A 24,816-nucleotide genomic window follows, 5' to 3' on the forward strand; every position below is an offset into this window, starting at 1 on the left:
AAAACACAAACCAACCGTCGACTTTCCTGCACCGACTTGTTATCGGTGAAATGCATACACATTCGATAGTCCGTGTCACTGGACGGGTCTTACAACGGGCGAAGCCATTGTAACGACTAACAAATCACAAATAGCGCGGGCTCGATAGTGATCGATAGATGGTGATGGTGAGCTAATTAGATTATCAGTGAGGTCACGCGGCGAGACACCTGGTTAGGTTTCGTGTCAGGCCGCAGTAATGCCGGACAATCTGCTGCTGCTGCTGCTGCTGCTGCTGCTGCTGCTGCTGCTGCTGCTGGCCCTAATCCTAATGGGAACGGTGTATGTGTGTCCTTTTAGTTAGTTTGTGACTCTGTTCCTGCGAATATAACCCGTTCATCAACACAATGTAGCATTATTTTTCGGTTTTATTCTTTTGATTGTTTAGAAAAAAATAAAATAACCCTTCATCCAGGCGTCCATCATCGTCACATCATGTGCCTTTTTTTTTAAGGATCGCAGCCCCTAGATTGTACTCTTGGTCGTCCAGGATAGCAGTCCATTAGCAGGAAGCAGAAGTGCTTACAGCCTCCCAAGCCTCGCCGATTCACGCCCGCTCAAAAATGCTCGACGAAAATCTTCTTGTAGATGCCAAGTGAGTTGATCTTGTAGGTGTTAATTAGCTCGCGCTTTAGATCGACATAGTTGTTCAGTATCTCCACCGCAAAGTCCTCCATCAGCATCTGTACATCCGAGATGAAGTCGCAGGACAGTATCGGTTCACCCTTGTCCCTCGCTAGCCGCGTCGTACAGATTTGGCTACGCTGTATCAAGAAGTCCACCTGATTGCTGTAACTCTCATCGAACACCCGTGTCTTGAGCGGCGCCTAGCGGTGGCGATCGGTGGTGGTCGTAGCAATTCAATCCGGAGCATGGGAAGGCAATAAGGTCACGAACATCATGGAAAAAGGGAAGCAAAACAACAATCGCATAAGCTCTTTGGTTGCCCATAAGGACGGGGGGAAATGATGGCTCTCGTGGGATTGAAATCACTTAATGGACAAACCTGCTCACGGTCGAGCTTTTCATGATACTCGTCGAATTCCTTCTGCAGCGCACCGTATCGCTCCAGCCCGGGTATGATGTCCTGCAGCAGCCTGTAAGCAACGGAGAACCGATTAGTTCGAGCGCAGCAAGTCTCGCTGTCGCTACGAAAATCCGGACAACATCGAAGCGGATAAAATGAAGAGGCGTAAGGAGATCATAGGCAGCCCTGTCGGTAATAGGAAACCACTATAAGAACCACTTCGGCACAACCATACGACAAACCAAAACCATTTACATAATCTAACCGGGAGTGCGTGTGCGTGCGTGGTTTTCATTTTTACTTTACCGTTACAGGGCTTAAATGGTGGGGAAATTGATTCCTGGTGCATGCGATCCAGCGCTTTTTTTTGTTTTGGGAGGCTTGTTGCGGCAGCTTGTCTCCCATGGGAACCCCATAATATTTATGGTGGGGTGCAGGCTTTGAGCGTGCCCCCCTGTTAATCTGTTGCATAAGTACGTATGCAGGCCAAATCATCATAATGAATTAACTAAATTCAAAACAACGAAACAAACGAGCAATATTTAGCCTACAGCACCGCATCACGCACTTCTGAAACATCTGACCGTCAATTCCACCATAAATTGCACAAAGTTTGCCGTTGCCCACTCCGTTGACCTCTACGGATGTGCTGTGAAGCCTCATTAGTGACACGGAAGGCGCCACCAGGATCCGCAGGTCCTTTTAAGAGAGCCAGCATGTTAACAATGGCTCATCAATAGCGCACCCTGACATAAGAGTCATGAAAAACTCATAAATGTCAAGTTACCAGAATCCGGAGGGAGAGAAATAAAAGCACCGTACTGCATGTGTGCTGACCCTCCTGGCTGGCGATTGCCTCCTGAAGGATACTTTATGCTTCCGTTCATTTTATGCTCATGGTCATTTCGTTATGCTTCGCTAACGCTAGAGACGGATGAGCGATGAGCGCATCCGTGCAATTGAGTGGTGCTGCTTTTACGAACATGCAAATGAAACGAACCCGGTAGCCGCCAGTCTTGTTGATGGTCGTAAAACGGAAGAAAAACAAAAATCAAGCGCAACTCCGCTTGAATTTCAGGACTTGTGGTTCAGATAAACCACACCAAATCACAGCTGATCCGAAGCACAGGGTAAGCATGGCCCACAAAACAAACCAATAAACTGCCTGCACACCCTACGATTGGCAGGGATGCATAACACACACTCGATAGAATGCGTGAGAGGACACCGCCATGGATCTCAGTTTGCCAAGATATAAAAGATACCCGATTTGCAGCACGGAGAGCAATGGTTTGAGGCGAACCGCTTTTATTCGATGCGGAAATTCCATTCTGACCTTTCCTGATGCAACGAACATTTGCGATCGTTGGCAGCGGCCGATATTCCTTGAAAGTTTGGCTGCAAGTACTAAAATCTTTGAAAGTTTACCGGTACTAAAATGCTGCTGATGATCGGTTAAACAATTTGGACAGGATGTAGTCGGTTGATTGAGTCGGGTTTTATGGCGATAGAGTCACCGCCGGATTCGTCGGTCGTGTACGACGACAAACAAACAATTGCTGATCAGCGACGAAAGTGGATTAATGTAGCCAAAAACTGAAAGCCACCCTAAAAAAACAACAGTTCAAAGAAACCCTTACAATCGTATACCGGACGTGCGGACGGTTCGCTGCTGCACACGGCACAAACGAGCGCACAAAATACTCATTGAATGTTGAGAAAAATACTCCAAGGGGCCTTAGAATGCAGCAAATACGTACCGTTCCATTGTGAGTAAATTGATTTTGAGATCCTTGAAACAGTTGATGGACTTTTTGATGTAATCAATCTGCTTAGAGTAGAGCCGGCTAAGGTTTTCGGTGACGCGATACGCCTCGAAGCTACGATTGAAATCCGAGAGCAGCATGTAGGTGTTGCCGAGGGCCAGCTGATTCTCGGGTTCGGTCGCCTCGTGGTCGACCGCTGCCCGCAGTACCACCAGCGAATCGTTCAGCTGCTGCGACCGCTGCAGCACCGTACCGAGGCTGAGCAGGGCAATGTCCTTGGAGGCGCGCGGTGCAAACGTGACCGCCCGTCTGGCGCATTCCATCGCTTCCGGTGCGTTCCCTTTGAGCCGCCAGAAGTACGAGGCGATCGTGTGCATCTTCCATGAGGTCGGATTCCACCGTAGCCCGTCCGTCAGCAGCTGCGGGATATTGTACTCGAGACCCATCAGGACCTCCTCCGGGGCCATCTGCAGCCGGGACCGGTTCTGCACTCCCTCGAGGTGATCGAACGCGGCCACACTCACATCGAGCGGCAGAAATTCGGCACATTTGGGCAGGTGCAGCGACGCTGGCGGTGCCTTCGGTGAGGATGTTAGGTGTTGCTGCGCCTGTGACTCCGTTTGTTGCTGTGCGGTCGTTCGCTTCTTCGTGTTCGCCGTCTGCCTGTCGGCGGGCGGTGGGATGAGATCCTCCAGCCCAACCGGTGCCTTCTCGGTCAGCTTACCGATGCGGGCTACGTAGCTAGGGTTCACGATCGTGCTAAGGATGTCGGACTCGTCGAGGTAGTAGTCCGGTATGCAGCCAATCTTGCCGGTCAGCTCACTCGTGTACCGGTCGAGATTGTTCATCTTTTGCGTGAGATTCGCTTTGATCGTCAGCAGCTCGCCGATGATTAGATCTATTTTCTGCTTGTACACATTTTGGTTCAGAAATGCTATCAGATCGTACGATCGACGCAAGTAGAACGGCGAGGTAAGCTGCCGGGAAAGTGACATGGAATGGGACGGGCACACGGATTGGGGTGGCATTAATATCACGCAGGGACAAAATGTTTCCAAACGATTCCGATTGAGGACCGGTTGGCGGACACCGTTTAGGCCGCCTGCCTCTCACCTGTGGTATTATTAGGCCGTTGGTGTTGAGCAGCCAGTGTGTGCTGCCCTCGGCGGCGCTGATAACGCTCACCGCCAGCACCAGAGCAGGCAGCAGCGGTTTCTTACGCAACATTATCAGCGAATGCATCGGCGCTACGGACGATCTGTTGCAGATGCGAGAGTGCGGGAGCAGATGAATGAGCAGCAGCAGGTGCCATCTACCTCATGGATCATGGGTCGTCAACGGCGATGTTGTTATCTTTCATCATTAGTCGGCCCGGTTCGATTGTTTGCTGTTGAATTATTGGTTTGATTGTTGCCGTTTGATGGAAGGAATTTGCTTGTGCGTCGATATTGGCTGCTGTGCGAATACTTTATACCCAAAAAAGGCCAAAAAATTCTCAAAAAAATCGCAAAACACTGGCCGCGGGCCGATTGTAAACATTAAACGCGAGGGGCTCACCGCTGTCCGTCCGGGGGTCTTTGGAAGCAGTGTATAGGTCCGCGGAGCGTGAAACTAAGCGTAAAAGCAAGCGCGTAAACCGCAAGTACCCACATGAAATGCACAGCGATATGGGAAGAGAAGAACGTTTTAAAATCACTAAAACAGCAACAACATCTTAAAATATTAAATGATGTTCATATTTTTGGCGGCCAAAAACACGAATGTAATTACAGTTGACGTTTCTTTTACGCGTTTATGCCTGCCACACGAAGCGTAAACTTTCAGCTTCCCCCCGGCTGTAGTCGGTCCAGTGGAAGCGCAAACCTTTATTTTCCTCCTCTCTCTCTGTGTAATTATTGTGTAAATCTTAAGTTTTGTAAAGTGGCTGGTACCACTAAGTGTTGCCGTAGGGGTCAGTGCAATCGATCGCATCGTCGGTCCTTGGTTAAGGCTATTTATTTCAGTGTTTTGTGTGTGTGTTTTTTTTTGTGTGTGAATCCGCACCACGCCTTTGCCTGGTGTTCCCCGCATTAAGATAATCTTTGTTTTCCACCGCACCAACAGAAAAGAGGATACGACCGTGTGCATCCGCAGTGCATGCGATGAAACCTCTTGGCATCCAATTATCCTGAATGTTGGCGCATCCGGGTGGACTTTAGTATCGTCCGCGCGTGGCACTTTATTTAGCGTGTCATTTATCGCGTTGTGTCGATTTGGCTTGGGTGCACAGGAAAACAGACCCCAGCGGACGGGACGGGAGGAACGAAAGTGCCGAGAGTCGAGGGAAAGAGGAAACAGCGAGCGTGACCACAACTTTATAAATACCCGAAAATGGCCATGTCGAGCTGGATGATACGAAGGAGTATTCGACAAAGATGTAAGTTTGCGAACACAAATGCAGCCAGGACCCAGCAACTGCAGTAGTACGCATCACTCCTCTCACCCCCTTTCCGCCCACCTTCCCACGCCAACATTCTCCCATCGATTGCTCGTGGAATCTACTAGCACGGGTACTTAACCGATGATGCTTGAATCCTTGAAAAGCATCATTCACTTTGAGCATTGTGGTTTGCTTCCTACTAAAGTAGGTAAAAATAGATTCGAAAGAAGCAACAATATCCTGCTATCCTGCTTCGTACTATAGAGGCGCATTGTATATATATATATTGGCAACAGGAGCTTCCGCTCGTACTCAGTTACACCTTCCTAATGTTCCTCAAGGACCCAGCGTAACGCATTTCCTGCTCTAGCAAATATTCAGCACGAAATCAATGCACTCGTTCGAGTTAGTAAGCTTACTTCTACTCCCCATAGTAGCAGTAGCTTATTCAGCAAATGAGATACTCCTTTCGAAGTGGTGGTTATAGCAGATGGATCATTTAAAACGACCTTCTTTTTTTTTATTTCTTGTAGCCCGGCCTGCTCCTGAAGACTGCTACGAAATCGATGCGGAAAAGAGTGCCCGCGAGAATGCGGAGGATATCTTCACCGATCTCTACTCGCCCCAGACAACCGTGAATAAGCGGCTAAGCCTGCTCAATGCGCTGGTCAAGCTAATCCAGCGATGGAAGCGAGAGGCATGCACGTTCGGTCAGCCCAAGTCCATGCACAGAGGCTTCCACGGGAGCATGAAGCGGTGTACGGGCCTGGCGGTGGACCGGGAGACGACGCTAGGGTTCTCGTGCGACCAGATGATGGGCTGCCTGAAATGCAACCTGCTCCACCCGATGTCGCAAATTCGGGCCGCAACGCTACGCACTGTACGCCACCTGCTGATCGTGCCCGCCGATCTGCGGTTGTTCAACGTACTGCAGCTACCGCACCTGGTGTGCCGCAGTCTAGATATCGTGCTGCGAAACACGGAGGAGCGGATGCAGGCACTGAAGCTCATTCGCCGTATGCTGGCCGTTGCATCGAACGAAATCAACCCGGCCGTGGTGCGCTGTTTGGTGTCGCTGGGTGAGAGTGGTAGCGCTGGCCTGTTCAGCGCCGGCACCGGCACCTTACCGGGTGTCGGTGTGCATCCCGGCCACGAGGATCGACTGTTGCGCTGTTGCCTGGCGACGCTGTGCGAGGTCGGTGTGCTGAATCCCATCATGCTGATCAAGTGTGGGGGCGTCAGTGTGATCACGCGCAGCATTCTTGAGTGTCACAGTCCGCGCATTGCAGAAAGCCTCTGCGGGGTGCTGTTGTACATGCTCGAGTGGCCGCATACGCGTAACATTGCGGCCATTCGCCTGGACTGCTTCGTAGCCCCGTACTGTGATTTCACCTATCGCGTCGGCATCCTGGACCGGAACAAGGACGCTCGGGATCTGCGGTTTACCTGCAGCCGTCTGGCATTGCTGTCGGTGCTGCGTTCCTGGGCCGGTACCATCGAGTTCTGCAATCCGCTCCAACCGTCCGGTCTGAAAGCATTGATCGACATAATGTACCTGAACCAGCTCGAGATCCGCAAGGCGGTGCTGGAGCTGCTGTACGAGCTGCTAGGCTTAACGCAACCTGTCTGGACCGACGAGTACCTGGTGGCAATGCAGGTGGTCGATCCGGCCGAATACCAGGACGCGTGGCGCCTGAACGAGGGATTCGTCGGGGCGGAAGGCATCTCAATCCTGCCCAGCCTTGCCAGCAATGTGCCGAAGCTGTGCGAAATCCACATCGCACTGCTGCTGTACTGTTTCGTCGAGCACGGGCTGCTCAACGCACTGATCGAGGTAATCATTTCGAGCGACACGTTCATTTCGGTTCGGGCCACCATCTTGCTGGCAAAGATAACCCATCAGCTGCACCATTTGCTGCCGGCTGAGATTTGCGACCATACGCCGGCCGCTGCCCTGCCAATGCTCGTGGCGCATGCTATCGGTGGCAACCATCAGGCACGGGCCGCTATCTCTGCGCTGCAGCAGCTACACGTGATGCTGCAAAACCGTCCGGCTTCGTGTAGTTTCTACCTGGATTGTATAATACAGCGCGGAGAGTTAATCAACACTCGAACCTTTCGTCGTGAGCTGCTATCCAGCAACGGTGCTGTAAGCTGCTCCATGCCGGTCGGTGGAAACTATACCGCACAGGAGGAAACGAAGCGTGCACCGCTGGAGTTCTCCCATTGGTCCGCCGGTATGACAGTGGGACGCCCACAAGGCCAAGCACCGTCATCGAACGATTCAAGCATGACTAAGCTGTCCGGTCCGGAAGGTGGCGATCGTTCGTTAGACAAACGAACGTTACGTCGTTCAAAGATACTGAGTATATGGGACAGCTTGAAGGAAGGAGATCGGCTTATCAAAGAATCGAACGTACTTTTAGTCAAAGATCCCAATATGTGGGATTGGGATGTTATCATCACAATACTGCGAGTAAGTTTGCAATTCGGTTTTTTTTTCTTTTCTTCTTTCCATTCTCTACAGCCACCATACTCCCAGTTGCATTTTACCGCTTTTTTTTACCCTCTATCTCTTTCCGTTCAGTCTGATATTCTTGGAGTGAGGATGGAGGAACAGAACAATCGGTTCATTCGACGACTCGTTGACTACTTCAAACCAAGCAACAATCGCTTCTCGCACCAGGACCTAGTGAGCACTAATCGACAGTTGCCCGCATACGTCACGGCTGGTTTAGAGCTGATTGATACGTTGCTCCGATCACCAGAGGTATGGATCGCGGTGTTGCCTGATACCGTGGTGCTAGTTTTTGCCAAACGCCCAAAATATTCTAAATGTATCTCTTGTCTTATCTGCAGCTAGAGTGCATTCGTATCTTAACCGATCTCTTTACTGACATCAGCCGGCAGCTGTTGGCAATTCATGCGAAAAAATCGGCCCACGAATGCTTGTTCAGCCCGCAGCATATGACGAGCACTATGTGTCAGCAGTACTTTCTGTTCATTGGCCGTATGTGCCGCACCGACTGCGGCATGGAAATCTTGCGCAATACCGACGTGTTCAAGGAGCTGTCCACCATCGTACAGAAAACGAATCACCTGTGCTACATTAAGCTGATCATCTCCGGACTCGACTACAATATGGAAGGTGAACCACGTGCTATACTCTCGAAGGCACTCCAGAAGCACCCGTCGGTGAAGGCCCGCCTGTACGCGCTGCAGATGCTGCGTGTGCTGCTGAGAGCCCGGATGCCCAACTTTGAGGTATGGGGCGTCCAACTGATGCTCGACCTGGTGGCATCGGTGCAGGGTGAGGGACAGCCGCGCTGCATGCAGCTTGCACTGGTCGATCTGTTGGAAGAGGCTAGCTACGAGCGGGTGTACCTGGAGGAGCTGACGCACTGCTGGCCCCAACTCGATCAGCTAGGCGACCGGGGCAAGATGATCATGATGCGCTTCTACTCGATTCCGCGCGGTCTCAACCATCCCAGTGCACAGGTGGTAAACGAAATAGAGCAGTGGTTAAGCATCTACAACGAACGGTATGTGCTGCTGGTCGAATCGGACACGCACGCCAATCTCACTCAGCATATACGCACGGAAGATGGCACGTACAGCCGTAGGCATTGTTCCAGCACCTCAGCGACCGGTGGCGGTGAAACGTGCAACCTGCTACCCCACTTGTACGGCCAGTTGGCACAAACCAATCAGGGATTTTCGCAGCTGGTATGCCATGGTAAGCTGGACGAGCTTATGGGCACGCTGCGGGACAATCGGCTACGCAACGAGCGCGACAGCTTACGGCTAAAGACGGCGCTGTGGGCAGTCTGTCACGCCTGCACCAGCAAAGCATCGGTGGAGTATTTCCTGGAGCATTATCCGTGCTTGTTACCGCGACTCGTGCAGCTGGTACGGTCCGCCGAAGTGTATTCGATACGGGCGTCGGCACTTGGAGGGCTTTGTCTCGTTGCCACCACTGCCCAGGGTGTGGCGGCACTGCAAAAGATCGGCTGGGCTAGCGTTCGGCACGATCGTTCCACAAACTGGCCAATCAACGAACCGGGCAATTTCATGGTACCGGAGATGGCATCCCTGTCTGGCATCGATCAACCTGACACTAGCATAACCAGTGGAAATATGATTAGTTTTAGCGGGCTCGATAACGTGTACGGGAACCATTCGGAGCAGTCGGATTCCAATATCAGGAGCACCACCGGGCGAATCGGAATGATTCCTACGAAGCTGGGGGCATCCTCTTCGCCCCAGCGATCCAGTGACACTTACGAGGATTTCTCTACCAATCGTTTCCAGTTTTCCTTTCTATCCGGAGAGCTAACGCTATCGAACTCATCCAGCGTGACCGATTCACGTTCGGATCGAGCCGCGGCCATGTTCATCTCATATCCGAAAGAAAACTATCGAAAGCACAGGCACATGAGTTACATGCGTCGACCGCTGCTATCCATTTCTTCCATGGACGACCTGGAAATGGAAAATGCTCACTGTGATCGTATGCTTGCTTCCATGATGATACCGGCTTCACCACCCAATCTCGCCAATCTTGGGCCACTGCTGTCGAAACCAGACTCCCGCTGGAAGATCGCAAGTTTAGACAGGAAATTTATTAACACTAAGAAGTATGATCTGAAGTTTTTTTTTCAATACCACCACCAGCTACGCAATTGAACACAACAAACTAACAATTTTCACCGCTTTTGCTTTTGCAGGTTTATCAAAGATGAAGCCGAACCATCCAGAAACACCACGATACGATCAGTGCTGCAGCCTAAAAACACGAACGGCCCTTGCTACATCGGTAAGAAACAACATGCGTAAAAAGAAGAAAGGGACTTGATGAGTATACGCTGTCTGTATTGCTTCCATTGTAGGTATTTGCTTTCCGCGCAACATTTTACATTTGTTTCCCGAGCACGGAACCCGGCAAACCCATGTGTTTTACAAAGGGAGCGACCCTGGTCAGTTTGGGTTACCAAAGGAAGGCAAACATTGGCCGGACGCCGCTGCTGCTGCGCCGGCACAGCAGAATGTATCTTCCGGACAGAGTTTTTCCAAAAATGCCGAAGACGATCTGCTCGATTACGAGCGCGTCACAAAGGATATCGGGCCACTGAGCACGGGCAATACATCGGAATCGGAGGATGGATTTGGAAGTCGGAAGCGATGGTCCCATGAAAATCATAAGATGACCCAGTGTTTACGCTGCGCGTGGAAGCTCGCAGACGAGCGAGTACGTAGCGGCAGGAACCGCACTGCTGCGCCCCCTTTGCCAAGTGAGGATGTACTCAAAATAGCGGATGTTTCAAACTATGGCCAGCTGGCTAGCGAACCGATTGCCAATACGATCCTGCGGCACGTACAACGAATGGCCAACCCGGTTTGGAGCAAGCAGTCCCGCGGCGCGCTGCTGGATATCAAACAGTCACACCCGGCCACCTTTAAGGACGTCTGTCTGTACTCGGAGGTGTGCTACTTGTTGAGCCACAATACCTTCCGCTTGGCGTCCCGGCGATTCCTGCAGGAGCTGTTTCTCGACCTGGATTTCGGCTCAATCTATGGCAAATCGTGGGCCACTACCGAGACGAACCAGGAAGCGATCTACAACAAATCAAACGCCGCTGCTCGGCTAGGCAAACCCAAAGATACGTTGACAACGGCTCCACCGGCGGAGCAGCTACCTGCTGGAACCGGGCGGGCTCACATTGCTCCACTGCCACTACTCGGAGTAGCGGCTAAGGCCGGTGGCACGGTCGGAGGTTTGGGAGGTCTGCTAAAATCACCACCCTTGGCTAGCGTGTACGAGGCTAGCCTGGAGAATTTGAATGAAATGTCACCGGCCCCGGAGAGCAAACTAAAACCGGCTAGACCGCCTGAAGGTGGCGAGACTGGTGGGCCCGGCGCTCAAAGCAAACTAGCATCGGGCGACGATTCGCGGGTACGATCGCGACCCCGCTTTAACACCCTGGAGCTTGATCTTAGCTGTGCAAAGAACAAATTTCCTATTCGTGACCGCACCGCGAAGGACTGCGGTGGTCGACCCGTATCTGCGTCCTGTGCCGTTTCCCCCAGCAGCGTGTCTTCCCTGTTCGGTACCGGTAGCATTAGCGCCGTAATTAGCCCGACACAGCTGGAACCGGCGCAACCGGCGATACAGTTTGGCAGCTTATTTTGCGAACAACGGCAGCATCTGAAATCGTCGAAATCGGAAACTACGTTAGAGAAACACACTTAGCCGAAAGCGTTTGGGCAGCGGAGCGAAGAGAGCAACCAATTGCAAATAAATTATTTATCATCACAAACTTTGTGTTCAAAAGAAGAAACCACAATTATTTATATTTTGTTAAATTTCATTCAAATCCCTTTTTTTATCCATTCCGTTTTTCGAAAAGGCGTTGTACCGTGTTTTTGCGAACTGCTCGAATATGCGCGTTTTGCTCGAATAACGCCTCTTGGTTGGAGGGGGTAAGTATGTATGGCCTTGGTTACGCGATTTCTGGTGCGCCGCCCTCCCCTGGCCACCACGCAGTCTGTTCCCACAGGTTGAAAACGTCCATCAACAATAACGAAACGCTTCGTCGGATCGGAGCCTATTTATTTAAGGAAAGTGGCTGGAGTGCTGGAGCACCGAGGTGGTGTTATGTGTTCCGTGTGATCCGGTGGTGCTCCTTGCGTGCGAGATGGCTCGCCATCGGGCGGTGCAGCAGGATGCGATGTGCCAGATCGGGATCAGCGAGGGACCCGTGGGAGGAGTGGACCGTTCGTACCGTTCGATTGCTGCGACCGCTAGTGGCGATCAGGAAGATAAAATAGAGGTGCTCGCGGAGGACGACGAGTTGGAGGTCGTTGGTGAGCTGGAGGGCACGGACAACCCGCTCGCCATGGCAGAAGCGACCTCCGACGCGGAGGGATTAAGCACCGAGGATCAGTTTCAATCGCCAAGCGCTGTTACCACTAACGGTGTGGTTGGTGGCAATGAAAGCTTCTCACAGGTAAGCCAACGCGATTCCCATGAGCCAGACTCCAGCGGGGACGCCGTTGAACGAACGTTGAACGTACGGTTTTTTTCCCCCCCCGCAGAGCTTCCGGCGTTGGTCGAGTAACCTGGGACGCAGCGTCAAGAACAACAAGCGTACCGTCTACAACAAGACGATCCGCCTGATGCCGTCACGGCTACAGAAAAGTAAGCAGCCAGAGCCAGAGAATGAGCGAGAAAGTGGCGACGCGACGCGTGAATCGATGCCTAATCCTTCCTACCAAAAATTCGTTCCCCCCAGCGCTCTCGATCGATGGCGATCTCATCACAACGAGCGGGTCCGACGTCGACCACATCACGATGGAGCTCGAGCAGCGGGAGCAGCTGATGGAGGATAACCCGATCGCCGAGCAGTTGCGCATCGAGGCGATCAAGTCGATTGCGCAGCGGATCGCCACCAAGCGCCAGATCCGGGCCCAGCTCACGCAGACGGTCAACCGACGAGCGACGCGCTCGAAATCGATCGGTCTGCTGCGGCGCTACAACTACAGCGGCAAAGTGTACGCGGCCCGGGCCGCCAAACTGCTCAAAAGCTTCGTCACGAACTTTGAGTTGTTCTATGGCAGCATGAAGCAGATCGAGGGCCACTTTGGCAGCCGCATCAGCGCGTATTTCAAGTTTCTCCGCTGGCTGTTGGTGCTGGATCTAACGCTGCTGCTCTTCATCGTGTCGTTCGTCACGTTCCCGCAGCTGCTGGCTGGACCGATGATGGGGGCCCCGGCCGGTTCCGCTCCAATCGCCAACGCTCGTGACCACTTCAGCTTTGTGGACTTGTTCACTGGAGAGGTAAGAGCATCGTGTTGATGATGAATGATGATAGGAATGATTGGGAAAAAACGCGTGAATCACACTAGTGCAGCGGTAAAAGTAATGGCAACGCAAGTCAATGAAATATTTGTTTGAGTTGCTGCATTGTTTGATCTGATAAGAGCCAGGTGTAAAGCACCTTCAGGTTGAATACGATACAGCCACCACTATACTTCAGCCACGGGATTTCTGGTGTTTTTTTTGCCTTAAAAGAAATCGCGGGGAATATATCTTTTATGGTAGCTATTGGTAATCAGTCTCAGTCAGTATATCTAATGTTTATCCTTAAAAGAAAATGCGGGGCATACATTTTTATACGGTACCATGTAACTCTTCTAACACAATTCATCCTATCCTCACACATGCTAACAGAGAATACGATTCGGCTCTAGGTTCTGAGCCGAGTGGTAAGTGATTTACGTTCTGTTCTCCAAACAATAGTCAACAATCGCGTGTGTTGTTGTTCTGTGTCATCATTTTTAAAATCATCTGTTTTGATCGTTCCCAGGGCTACCTCGCCAGGACGGTGCTTTACTATGGTGCGTACAGCAATCAATCGTTCACACTAGTACCGGGCACTGCCGAGTACAGCCTACCGCATGCCTACTTTCTCACCATCACGGTGATGGTGCTGGCTACGTTTATTGTGGTGTCCATCAGCATGGGCCGCTCGTACCGGTTTAGCTTCATCGAGGCGAGCGGCACGGTGCAGAACATCCTGACGCACAAGATCTTCTGCTCGTGGGATTACGGGATTGCGAACGAGAAAGCTGCCCGGCTCAAGCATGCCACCATCCGGCACGAGCTGCTCGAGCAGCTGGCCCAGCGGAACCGTCCACCACCGGTGACCAGCCGGTGGCAGCACCTGCGCAGCACCGCACTGCACGCACTCGCCCACGCTACCGTCCTCGCCCTCATCGGGGGCGTTGCAGCCAGTGTCTGGGCGTTGCTGGTGCGTTTCGGCGAGTCCGAGCACTTCGCGGCCTGGTCCGCACTGTACGTGTCGCTCCTGTCGAACGTGACGCGGCTCGTGCTTGGGCGCGTGTTTCGGATGCTCGGCAAAGTCGAACGCTACCGCCGGGTGGCGACGCAGCTCAACATTCAGCTGCTGCGTGACTTCCTGCTGCAGCTCACGATCGTGGGCGTGCTGGTGGCGTTCTGGTTGACGCGCACACACACCGGCTGCTGGGAGACGGCCATCGGGCAGGAGCTGTACCGGCTGATTGTCGTCGACTTCCTGCTCTCGACGCTCTTGCTCACCGTCGTCAGCGCGGTACGGTACGGGTTGCATCGGCGGTGCACCGGTGCAACAATCACGCCACCACCGTTCTGCCTGGAGACGCACAGCCTCGGGCTGATCTACAACCAGACGCTGCTATGGTTCGGGCTACTCTTTGCCCCCCTGCTCGTGCCCGTGGTCGCCCTCAAGTTTCTCTTCCTCTTCTACGTGAACAAGTTCGAGCTGCTGTACCTGTGCCAGCCGCCGACCAAACTGTGGCGCTCGAGCCAAACGCAAACGCTGCTGCTGGTGCTGGTGTTCGTCTCGCTGTTCGGTGTGCTGCTCATCCACGGCTACATCATCACGCAGGTGCGCGTGAGCAGCGAGTGCGGACCGTTCCGCGGTACCGACTACATGTACCAGCTGTTCATGCAGGGCATCCTGAAGCTACGCGAGGAGCACCTGTTCTGGCGGGTGTTCGTCTACATCACCAAGCCGGCCATCATCGGCGGTGTGCTGCTGGCGATGGGTGTCGTCGCCTACTATTTGCGGGCCAAATCGCGCGCCCAGATCGCCAAGGTGAAGCTGCTGAAGGAGCTGCTGTGCATGGAAGCGAAGGACAAGGAGTTTCTGCTGGCTAACCTCAGCAAGATAGCGCGCGGCAAGGAGTGCATCGGCGATGGCTTCGGTAGCGAGCGGCTCGATGGATGCCTACGGGGGGGCGGCCTCCGGAGTGGCGCCACCGACCGGTATGCGACAGATCCGAGCGCTACCTGGCGCTATGAGCATTCGCAACCGACCGAACGCAGCGGTACCGGTACCGTACCGTCCGGATCGGGCCTCACCGGATCACCCGTTCGTGGCTATTACCGTAAGTATGAGCGCCTGTTCCCTGAAGGCCAGACTACTCAGACTGCTTCGTTGATGTTTCTCCCACAGGCTTTGAGGACGAGGAGAAGCTTCGCATGCGAAGATCCTAGAAGAGAGCAGCCGGGGTGCGACTATTTCACAACCAGCCGAGGCGAGTGTGTATTTATTTGTAATCGAATATATATATATATATATAACGTTATCCTTCATCAACCGCCCGAGCCACCGGGGAAAGCTCCTCATCGTTCTTATCCATCCGAATGCCGTCGCAACGCACATGAACACGCCGCCAATTGTCCAATATGACATCATGTTTATGCACGGTAGCAATGCTGCGTGATTTTCTTATCGGTTCAGTGGTGTCAGTAGCGGACCAGAGACCAGAGGGGGTTAGTCAAACATATTTTGTGTGCTGCTCGGCCCTGACACTTATCGCTCTCAATGTTGACGACCGTCCATCTGCTTAGCCCTTGGTAGACTTGAGCAAATGGTTGGTGCTGGAAACGTCCGTCTGTTCCCTCACCATGCCAGGTATCGCCAAGCGACGTTGACTTAACCGTGCTCAGCAACTGGAAGGTTTTAACATTGATTGTAACACCATATCGTGTCAGCTCGGTGCAGTCCGTGTTAATTAGAGTAGATTTCGAGCTACGACAAGAGCGTAACAAAAGCATCCCTTGTGTGCAACTGCAACAGTCATCAGAGTGCGTCTGTATTGCACCACAAAAAACATCTTTCGGCCCCTTGGCTTAAGGTTTACAGTATTGCGCTTGGAATGACGACGATGATGAAGCAGTTACTATAGCTGGTGCAATGGCCAACAATCCGGCCATTTGCCAGACGGTATGCGACACAGTTTTTCCCCGAAAAAAAAAAAAGAAAAACGATGCACAGTGCCTGGCCACGCGGGATGGCGGATGACGGTGATAAACAAGGAAATCGTCATCCCCCGACGATCCCCCGCCATCATCCCCATCGTACATCTGTGTTGACCCAGAACCACTGCAAGTAGGGCACGGATTTGCGAGGGCGTGGGCAAGAGAGCGGGACGGAATTGCGTCGCACCGGCGCATCTAGCATGATCTCTGAGAGTAATGTAAACGTTGGAGTGCCCGTCATAGGAGGCAAAGCCCGGGTGGGGGGGGGGGGGGGGGGGGGGTGGCCACGACATTCAAAGGCGAGGTTTCTTCTGCAGGAGCAGCCGCTGCTGCTGCTGCTGCTGCTGCTACTACTGCATTGTGGCCGTGTAGTGTTCGTCACTGTGTAGGTATGCGTGTGCCAGGCAGCCACCCAGCCACCCAACCGCACTAGTGCGCGTGCGCTCCACAAACAGGCGTTTCGCTTTGTGTGAAGCAGGGGTGCTGGGGAAGCTGGGTAAACAAGCACCCCCTTCGGCCCACTCCTTCCCCTTCCCACACACACACACCCGTTCCCTTGGCGTGGTATCGTGGCGAAAAGGTGCGTCGTTCCGCGGCATTGCCCTTTTGGGGCCCACTATCGCTTCGATTCGAGAGCTAGTAACACAGGCACTGCACTGCTTTTCGCCCTCTTCAGCGCCCCTTCATCGCACGGCCACCGGTGTACACCCCCCTGGCTTGCCACGTGCCACCGATGCCTCGCCGGGAAAGTAACACTTCAGCCACTAGGCGGGGGCAGCAGGGCATCAAAAACAAACAAAACAAATCCCTCACAGACGGAGACATTAAACTCCACACCGTTACCGTCACCTCCCCCCCCCCCGGGGGTGGCCTGCCTGGGAGTGTCGCTTCTTTCTGGGCGATCTTCGCGCGAGCCCGCACCGCTCTCCGTTTGACCTTGTTTTGTTGTTGGTTTGGTTGGTGCACATTATTGCGTTCGCGTTGGTGTCGGAGCGTCGCGCCTACTCGCCGCGAAGTTGTGTCGTCGCGCGTGGCTGGCTGGCTGGCTGGCTGGTTTGGCTTTGTTTGTGTTTATTGTCCCCGGCTCCCACTCCACCAGTCCTCTTGCCACCCCTCCCGTTGTGTCTACCTCCCTTAAACAGAGTCCGTCCCTTTTCCGACGGATGGGTTTGCGTGAGGTGCGCCATTATCGAATGGCCACCGGAACGTGTCGGTTACTGCGTTGAACTTTGGGCTAGGGTTTCACGCCCTACCCCACTTCCACCCAGTACCTCGACACCGTTTATCGACATTACTGTGCTAACAACCGGCACTCGGGTGATGTGATGTTCCATTCCACGACAGCCCGGTCCGGGAACCCTTCGATGCCCAGGTGCAGACAGGTGATTCCACCCGGGGACTCCAAAACGGGGACATACATAACCCATTCCTGGGGGTGAGGGGGGTGGAAGGTTAAAGGCTTCACACTTCTTGCTGAACTTCTACTGTGCCCCTATATGCTGTGCCCGCCAGTGTTACTGTGTTGGCAATTTGGTGCCGCACGGTCGTTTCTAGGTGATCGGACCACAAATCTCCGGTCCGGTAGCCGGCAATCATCCGGTGATGATGCTTGACGCATTGCGCATCCAAAGGATAAGCTAGCTGAGCCTGGCGAAGGCGAAGGTACGGTTGATTATCCGCCGACCCTACCCTGCGTCGTGAGCTGCTTAAGGGCCCATACCACACCGGAACAGCTGGTGGAGCAGGGTAGAGCCAGCCAGTGTGTAAGATGTACTGCGATGGCAGCGGCCACTGGTGGATGGTGTGGAGGAGCGTGTGTATATGTAGGAGTAACCGAGATGTGCGCTCGCTATACCCGTACGGTAAATAATCTGTTCTCGCTCTCGCCAAGGATTGCAGGGGAGGGAGGGGGCGAGGGCGAGGGGGAAACACGCGCCGAGGCCGAGACCGAGGCGAAGTCGAAGCCCGAGATGCTGCAGGCATAGTAGGCACCGAGCAGTCCAAGCCACTGGAGCGCGGTACGGTTCGCAAGGTGCGTTTTAGGAGTGCGAGATGCGACGGGCGGAACTCCGGGATCGCGGGCGGGTAATTTTGGTTGTTCGAGTGGACCCCCTTCAATCCCCATCAACCTCCACCAGGGACCGGCTCCTTTGTGCGTGTGTGTTTGTGTGTGTGGGTGTGTAGAGGGACAGAGCCTTCAGAAGTTGGGAGGAGGGTGGGCTCTCGAACGTGCACAAGCCCCTGCATATGTGCTGCATATGTGTGAGGGTATAAGGGGGAGTGAGTGTGACCAAAAAAACACACATACACACACACACACACACACTTCCAGAACAACCGATAAGCCGGTATGATTCTACTGGCGTGCTGCTGGTGCTGCTGCTGTGGTCGGTAGCGTCGTCGTTGCCACCGGGGCGAGTGCGTTGTAGTGACGTCATCGTTATCGTCGTCATCGTGGGGGCGGTGGCGGTGGTGTGTGTGTGTGTAGTGACCGCCAGCGAGCCCCATAAGCAGCCACGCAGATTCTCGTTCCGGTTGGAGCGGAACCGCATGCGCATACCGTGGCCGTGGAAGAAGCTGGCAGAAGCTGCAACAGCAGCAACAGCTCCAGCCGCCGCCAGCTGATGTAGTTTCGGAGCAGCGTGCGTGCGGGAATGCAGCGTAAAACAGAATACGAGACACTCGTCGGAGTTCAGCTAAGCCGGATTTGCACACCCCGCTAGTGTAGACGTGTTTGTGTGTGAGTGAGTGTGAGAGAGAGAAAATGGTTGAAGAAAAAGGAAGCTGGAAGCGGTTGGGGGGGGGGGGGGGGGCTGGTGCGGGATTCACAGGTGGAACTTTTAAAGGGTTTTGCTAGAGCGATTTCCTAGAGCGGATACGAATCCTCGGCTTGGTTGCGCTGCGTATCTTCATCTTCCCACCCATCTTTCTCTACTCTCTCTTTTTCCTTCTCTCTCTCTTTTTTTCTCTCTCTCTCTCTCTTTCTATCTCTCTTTGTCTGTATTTTTTTCTTTTAGTTCTCTCTGTTATCTGATTATCTATCTGCCGGAATGTTCAGTGATGTGTCACTTTCTCTCCCTCTGAGGACCTCTTTCTTCTTCTCTTTCTTTCTTCCATCAGCAAACCGGTTCCCCTTTCCCTATTCATCTCTTTTCTTCTATACATTTTCGGTTTGTTTTAAAGCTCATTAGTAATGCGTTGAGGCGTGCATCCCTATTGCACCACGCTACGCAATCGACCCTTCTCCTCTTATGTCGCTAGCTATCAGTGGTAAAACAAAAAAAGAAATAGAGGGAGAGAGAGAGAGAGAGGCATGGAGAGAGAGATAAAGAAGATAGATTGAGCGATACCCCTATTTCTCCTCCGCGTTCTGTCTCCAGCTAGATCTGTGGAATTCGATTTCGCTTCTTTCGGCTTCACACAGCCTGCCCCTGGAAGCTGTTGTCCCTTGCATCCCTTGCGCTTCAATGCTCTGCCTTCAAGAATCTGCCGGACTGTACTATACAGGGTGTACCATAACACAAAATTGAGAAATGTTTTCAATGCTCATTTCTGTGTTTTGAATTTGTTTTCTAACACCAGTATGACATTATGGGTTATTGGTGTATTCGTGAGACTCATATCTATCAAATGATGCATAAAAAGTACTCGTGCTAAAGATGTCTGATCTGCCAAATGTTCTGAAAGGCGTGTCGAGTTTGGTTCGCGCACAAAAAATCTCCCAAAGAAATAGTAGCGGCTGTCGGATGTAATCATACCGTTGTCTACAGGATCAAACATTTTATTTCATTACATTGTCTACAGGATTAAACATTTAAGCCCAGGAACCGCATGGTAGTGGTCGGCAGTGATCCGGCAGCGCAGTGAAAAGGTTGTAAGGATCGGTGAGAGCAAAAGTTAGCAAAATCTAGTGCGATCCATACGAACATTTTCAAAAGAGACGAAAATCTCCAGAATCTCCATGCATCGGTGGGCCAAATATGACCTAAACGACGCAACCTCTAGAGCTAGTATTAAGTGTAATTTAATAGTTGAAAGGATAAAACATCTTTGATATGAGCAATCGATGCATTTGTTGCCAGCTCTTAAGACGAAGAAACTGATCGTCGTGTTCTCTGATGAGACACTTTTCACGATTGATCCAGCAACGAATTCCCGCCTGAATAGTTTCATATTGACCCTATAATGACTAAGGATGTTTCAGAGAACAAAAAATTCAATGATGTTTGGAGCAGTTGTGTCTAATGGTTTGAAAATGAAATTTGTTGTGTTTATCAACTTTTTGAAGGAACACGTTTTACCATGGATTAAAGCAACTTTCGGTACACCTCTAATTGTTGAGTTTCAGCCAGATGGAGGCCCCATGCCATACGTCTAAACGGACTCTCAAACATGGTTAAAGGAGAACATGAATTTTTGGTCGAAAGATGTGTGCCCTCCAAGCGGACCTGAATTAATTCGATTGGGCTATTCCATATGGGGCGTTTGTTCGGCCTAAGCTCCTGTGAATCATCACACCATACTGGTTGGCTCGCTTGCAATCGTTTATCACCAAACCCTGGTCTTCCAAGTTGGACACCTGATGTTACCGAAGGGTGTTCACGAATTCGTAACCGCTTGGACAAATTAATTGAGAAAGCAGACCGACAAAACCCACTAAATTTTGTTTGTTTGTTGATAAACAATGGAATAATGAGCCATTTTAGATATTTTAAAACAGTAGAAAACCAGCAAAAAATGGCTTGAAACTTCGATAAAGGATTTTCTCATTTTTTATTTTTTTGGTACACCCTGTATCTATCCACGCGAGTGTCGTCATGACATGCGTGCATCACGGAACCGCCGGTACGGTGATCCGAACGTAGTAGTAAAAAGCAAAGAGCAAACATGATGAAGATGGAGAGAGCGAGAGATCGAGAGAGAAGGGGAGAGAGAGAGAAGGGGAGAGAGAGAGAGAGAGAGAGAGAAAAAAAGAAAGTGCGAGTGAAGAGCCGCTGGCAAGCGTCCACGCAGCCGCTGCTGCTCGTCGTCCGCGTCGTCCAGCCGATTCCATCTGGTGGACGAAATGACCACACACAGGCAGGCGTATCGACTATGGTGCTCCAGCGCCAGCGAGATTCTGAGCAGCTGAGAGGACGTACGCGAGAACCGGGACACACACCTACAGGCACGCACGCACCCGACGCTCCCTGCCACGGTGGTACCTATCTAGATGATAGTCCCAACTGGACGGTGGTTCCCGCAAGGCCACAGCTCGAAGACAGAGTGTCGCTGCAGCAGCAGCGAAACGAGTGTGCGTTTGTATGCGCTCCACGGTGACTACCCGCACTACCCCGCGACACAATTTCGGGATTCTAACTGGAAGACGTAGCGCGTACGCGTGGGTCTGTATGTGTGTAGGTGATAGTGTGTAGAGGACAGGACGGTAGGTCATCGTCGTCGTCATCGTCGGTGGTTGCGGTCGCGTGCTGACCACCGAGAAATCGATACCGCGTTCCTGCTGGTGCTGCAGCTGCGGTCACTTTCTAGCGCTTGTGGCCGATCGCGCGCTCCCCACTGACTCTCTGTGCATCATCTGTGCGTGTGCAGCAGCGTGCTGACGTTTTTTTTTTTTGCCTTCTCCCCCTTTTTTTTTTTGGTGTTTAGTTGCAGAGTTCACCGATTAGAACGGTCACGCGCAATCACACAAGATTCTCGACAGCAGCACAACAACGGACTGGTGGTGTGGTGGTCAGCTCTGGTCAGCCCTAGCTGGCGGAAGTGCGTGAAAGTGCCCCGTGAACCAGCCATCGTTGAACCCCCCGTCCCCCCCGGTACACGTACGTACGTCCCCGATCAACCCGATTAACCGACGGTGGACACGGCGCATCCGGCAGTCCGGCGAAAAACACACGATGAGCGGCAACCACGATTACAACTCGCGGAAGCGCTTCGCCTTCGACATCGACATGGAGGTGGAGACCGAAACGACGGTGGCCAAGCTGAAGACGGGTAAGTGTTTGCAGCGTGTGCTGGCTGAGCGACAGAACGCCAAAGGCGCGAGGCGCGACGCGGTTCTAAAGGTCAAGATGATCGTTAATCAATCCCCCCCCCCCCCCCCCTTTTCGAAGTCGACGTGATGGATGGACGGCATGTTCTTTGTGATGGTTGTGCCTTAAAGGGGCCCTGGGGGACCATCTAGATAGGACACTAGAAGCAGCATTAATTGGGGTTCTAGTTTGCTAGAACCACCAGCATCACCACCACCAACTTGAGTTGAGCAGCAGCACGATGCTGCCTCTGCTCAATTGTGTACCGCCGGGTAACGCCCCATGGGTGCCCCATGGGCACCCCATTCTGGGGTCCATCTCATCCCGTATCACACACTTGTTGGGGAATCTAAAAGGGCACATTGCGCTTGTACGCGGCACCCCGCCAAGAACACTTCTCGGCTAATCACATTAAATCCCCCATGCCCCGAAATGGTCGCCCCAAACTAATAGTGACAAATTATCCGCTACATTCCGATTGCATCCGCATGATGAAGGAAGGGCACACAAGAAGAAGAAGAAGAAGGGGATGGGATTTCGCGGATCTGGCAACGGCTCAACTCGCTCGTCCGAGCCAGCCAGCCAGCCCACACGTCATTCGGAGCTGGCAAGAAATGCAAATTAATTGACGGCCGGCTGGCTGACTTATTCCCCCGCCAGTCGCGGCGTCAGCGCGGAATGGAAATGTCAGGTCCCATCGTGCGGTTTTTTCCACCCGCCCCCCACGCGGGAGGGCGCCGATCATCGATCGATAGCGAGCGAGCCAGCACGGCACCGGCACCGGCACGGTGCCAACGGGTCAAATTACTGCTGGTCTGGCACTACACGACGCTCACAAAACCTGAAACCTGGCAGTTGCCGGGGTTAGTGCCCCCCCCCCCCCCCCCACGGGCGGAATATTCGAACCGAAACCTGGACGGACGGAACTCGCCCCTATACAGGACCGTTGATGCCGTTTTTCTCAGTAGCTGATCATTGCTGATCTTGCACGCCCGTTTTCAACTGTCGCTTCCAGTCGCGCACCAAGTCACGAGATCCAGCCGGTTCCAGTTGATGCTGGCGTACCGGCGCGACCGTAGTAGCGGGACGAGCAGGAGACGAAGAAGACGACACTTCTGCTGACATGGCACCCCAAACCACGAACACCACCAACGGGGGCGGGCGTTGTGTCTACGGGTGCGCGTCACCGTGGATTGAGAAAAAAAAAATGCGTAGCATCGGGCTGAAAGGCTGTCAACTGAACGGAAGGCTTCCCCGTGGTGCAGGAAAGGGGTTAAGAGGGAGTGGTGGGGGGGTGGGGGGTTGTTTACACGCTCGCCACGCCGAACGCAGCCGCTGCTGTGCATCGGAATCGTATCGGGGTTCATTCATAAATGCCCCCCCCCCCAAGCGGGTCATCATCAAGGGCGGGGGGGGGTTGCACCTCCCGTACCCGGCAACAACCACCCCACCGACTGTGCCCAGCCCAGCGACACCAGTAAAAGTTTGGAATGTTTTATCAATACCGTGTGTCCACAGGACCTCGAGATCTCGATTGGCTTGCCAGTCCAATGAGAGCGACTCGGGCTAGTCGGAGCCTCACAGGCCGCGGCATCCCTGAGCTGGCAGGGCTACATTAGTTAGGGTGCCGTTGCATCGGGTACGCGTACCGGTGCGTGTCCTTCCTGCTGACCGGATAGGCGCCGGATAGCGAGCGGCCACGCGGGATGTGCCTTGGTGATCCTGGTGAGCGCCCGTATGTGATCATTGGTGTAGGTGGTTGAATTGAAGCACAACGTAGACAGTAGACCCGTTGTTCCGGTAACTACCCCCGTTTTCCGTAGGGGACGGCTGCAACCCCAATGTCCCAATAGTGACGTAGGTCTTATCGTCGATGCGTGTGTGAGGTTCAGGAGTGTGTGTGCGCGTGGTTTGTTTACCATTCCTACTATCGATTGTCCATCTATTGGTGCTCTGGTTCGCGGTACAGCGTATACGGTCTATTATCACAAAACAAACAAACCCCGTGTGCCACATTTTATCACTCTCTCTCTCTCTCTCCCTCCCTCTCTCACAAGATAAGGAGAGGAAAAGCGCGCGCGCGCGCGAGACAGGAAAACCAGAGACAGATGGAAATAGAAAGAGTGAGTGAGATGGGTTTCTGGGGGGGAGGGGGGGGATGCATTGAAGGGGGTAGAGGGATGGTGCTGGCCATGCACTGAGCATGATGGTAAATGGTGGCAAGCGCGAGCGCTCGCGCACGAATCTGCGAGAGAGAGAGAGAGAGAGAGAGTGTATCGTGTTGTTCTAAATTTAGGTGACCATCCCCTCGCCCGGACCCCCGCTCGGTCCTTTTCATTTCACACCCCCTCCCCCCCCCCCACCCCCCGGGCGCGATCCTTCAATGGCTGACTGCGCTTGGTGTCATTAGCATCGTAGATCTGGATTACCACCCCTTCCGCTCCTTGGAAGTATGGTCCCCCCGGTCTCGACTGTACCTCCATATACCTCTCCTTCCTCTAGATCACCTCCTCATCACGTCTTTCACAAACCAAGAGAAGAGAGGTCGTAAATGATTGAAAAATAAATAGAGAGACATAGAGAGAGAGACAGACAGAGAGAGAGAGAGAGAGAGAGAGAGAGAGAGAGAAGAGAGCGCGCGGGTAAATGTGTCCTCACCCCTCACCGTGGCTCCCCAGCTCGTGGTGTCGCGCGGTGAGGTGAGACAGATA

General features: G+C 53.0%; 3 protein-coding genes across 4 annotated transcripts; 2 read left to right on the forward strand and 1 right to left on the reverse strand.

Moving 5' to 3' along the window:
• Positions 1-389: 389 nt before the first annotated feature.
• Positions 390-4,470, reverse strand: LOC126569657 (tetratricopeptide repeat protein 17). Its single transcript, XM_050226907.1, has 5 exons — positions 4,390-4,470; positions 3,946-4,298; positions 2,827-3,809; positions 1,046-1,136; positions 390-866 (listed from the first exon to the last, which is right to left on the reverse strand). The coding sequence occupies exons 2-5, from the start codon at positions 4,072-4,074 to the stop codon at positions 597-599; spliced, it is 1,473 nt and encodes a 490-aa protein (XP_050082864.1). The 5' UTR covers positions 4,075-4,298; positions 4,390-4,470; the 3' UTR covers positions 390-596.
• A 225-nt stretch (positions 4,471-4,695) lies between these two features.
• On the forward strand, positions 4,696-11,562 carry LOC126569543 (rapamycin-insensitive companion of mTOR). The gene is made up of 7 exons (XM_050226721.1): positions 4,696-4,783; positions 4,936-5,248; positions 5,785-7,727; positions 7,839-8,021; positions 8,111-9,888; positions 9,979-10,067; positions 10,141-11,562. The coding sequence occupies exons 2-7, from the start codon at positions 5,203-5,205 to the stop codon at positions 11,499-11,501; spliced, it is 5,400 nt and encodes a 1,799-aa protein (XP_050082678.1). The 5' UTR covers positions 4,696-4,783; positions 4,936-5,202; the 3' UTR covers positions 11,502-11,562.
• A 215-nt stretch (positions 11,563-11,777) lies between these two features.
• Positions 11,778-22,067, forward strand: LOC126569597 (transmembrane channel-like protein 6). 2 transcript variants are annotated; one of them, XM_050226815.1, is made up of 6 exons: positions 11,778-12,258; positions 12,347-12,449; positions 12,544-13,088; positions 13,618-15,199; positions 15,268-15,349; positions 21,723-22,067. In XM_050226815.1, the coding sequence occupies exons 1-5, from the start codon at positions 11,947-11,949 to the stop codon at positions 15,306-15,308; spliced, it is 2,583 nt and encodes an 860-aa protein (XP_050082772.1). In that variant the 5' UTR covers positions 11,778-11,946; the 3' UTR covers positions 15,309-15,349; positions 21,723-22,067. The 2 variants fall into 2 exon arrangements, with proteins under 2 accessions (XP_050082772.1, XP_050082762.1); XM_050226805.1 differs by lacking the exon at positions 21,723-22,067 and having other exon boundaries at positions 15,268-15,411.
• The last annotated feature ends 2,749 nt before the right edge of the window (positions 22,068-24,816 follow it).

This window comes from Anopheles aquasalis, chromosome X (assembly GCF_943734665.1).
Source record: "Anopheles aquasalis chromosome X, idAnoAquaMG_Q_19, whole genome shotgun sequence".
Classification (NCBI taxonomy): domain Eukaryota; kingdom Metazoa; phylum Arthropoda; class Insecta; order Diptera; family Culicidae; genus Anopheles; species Anopheles aquasalis.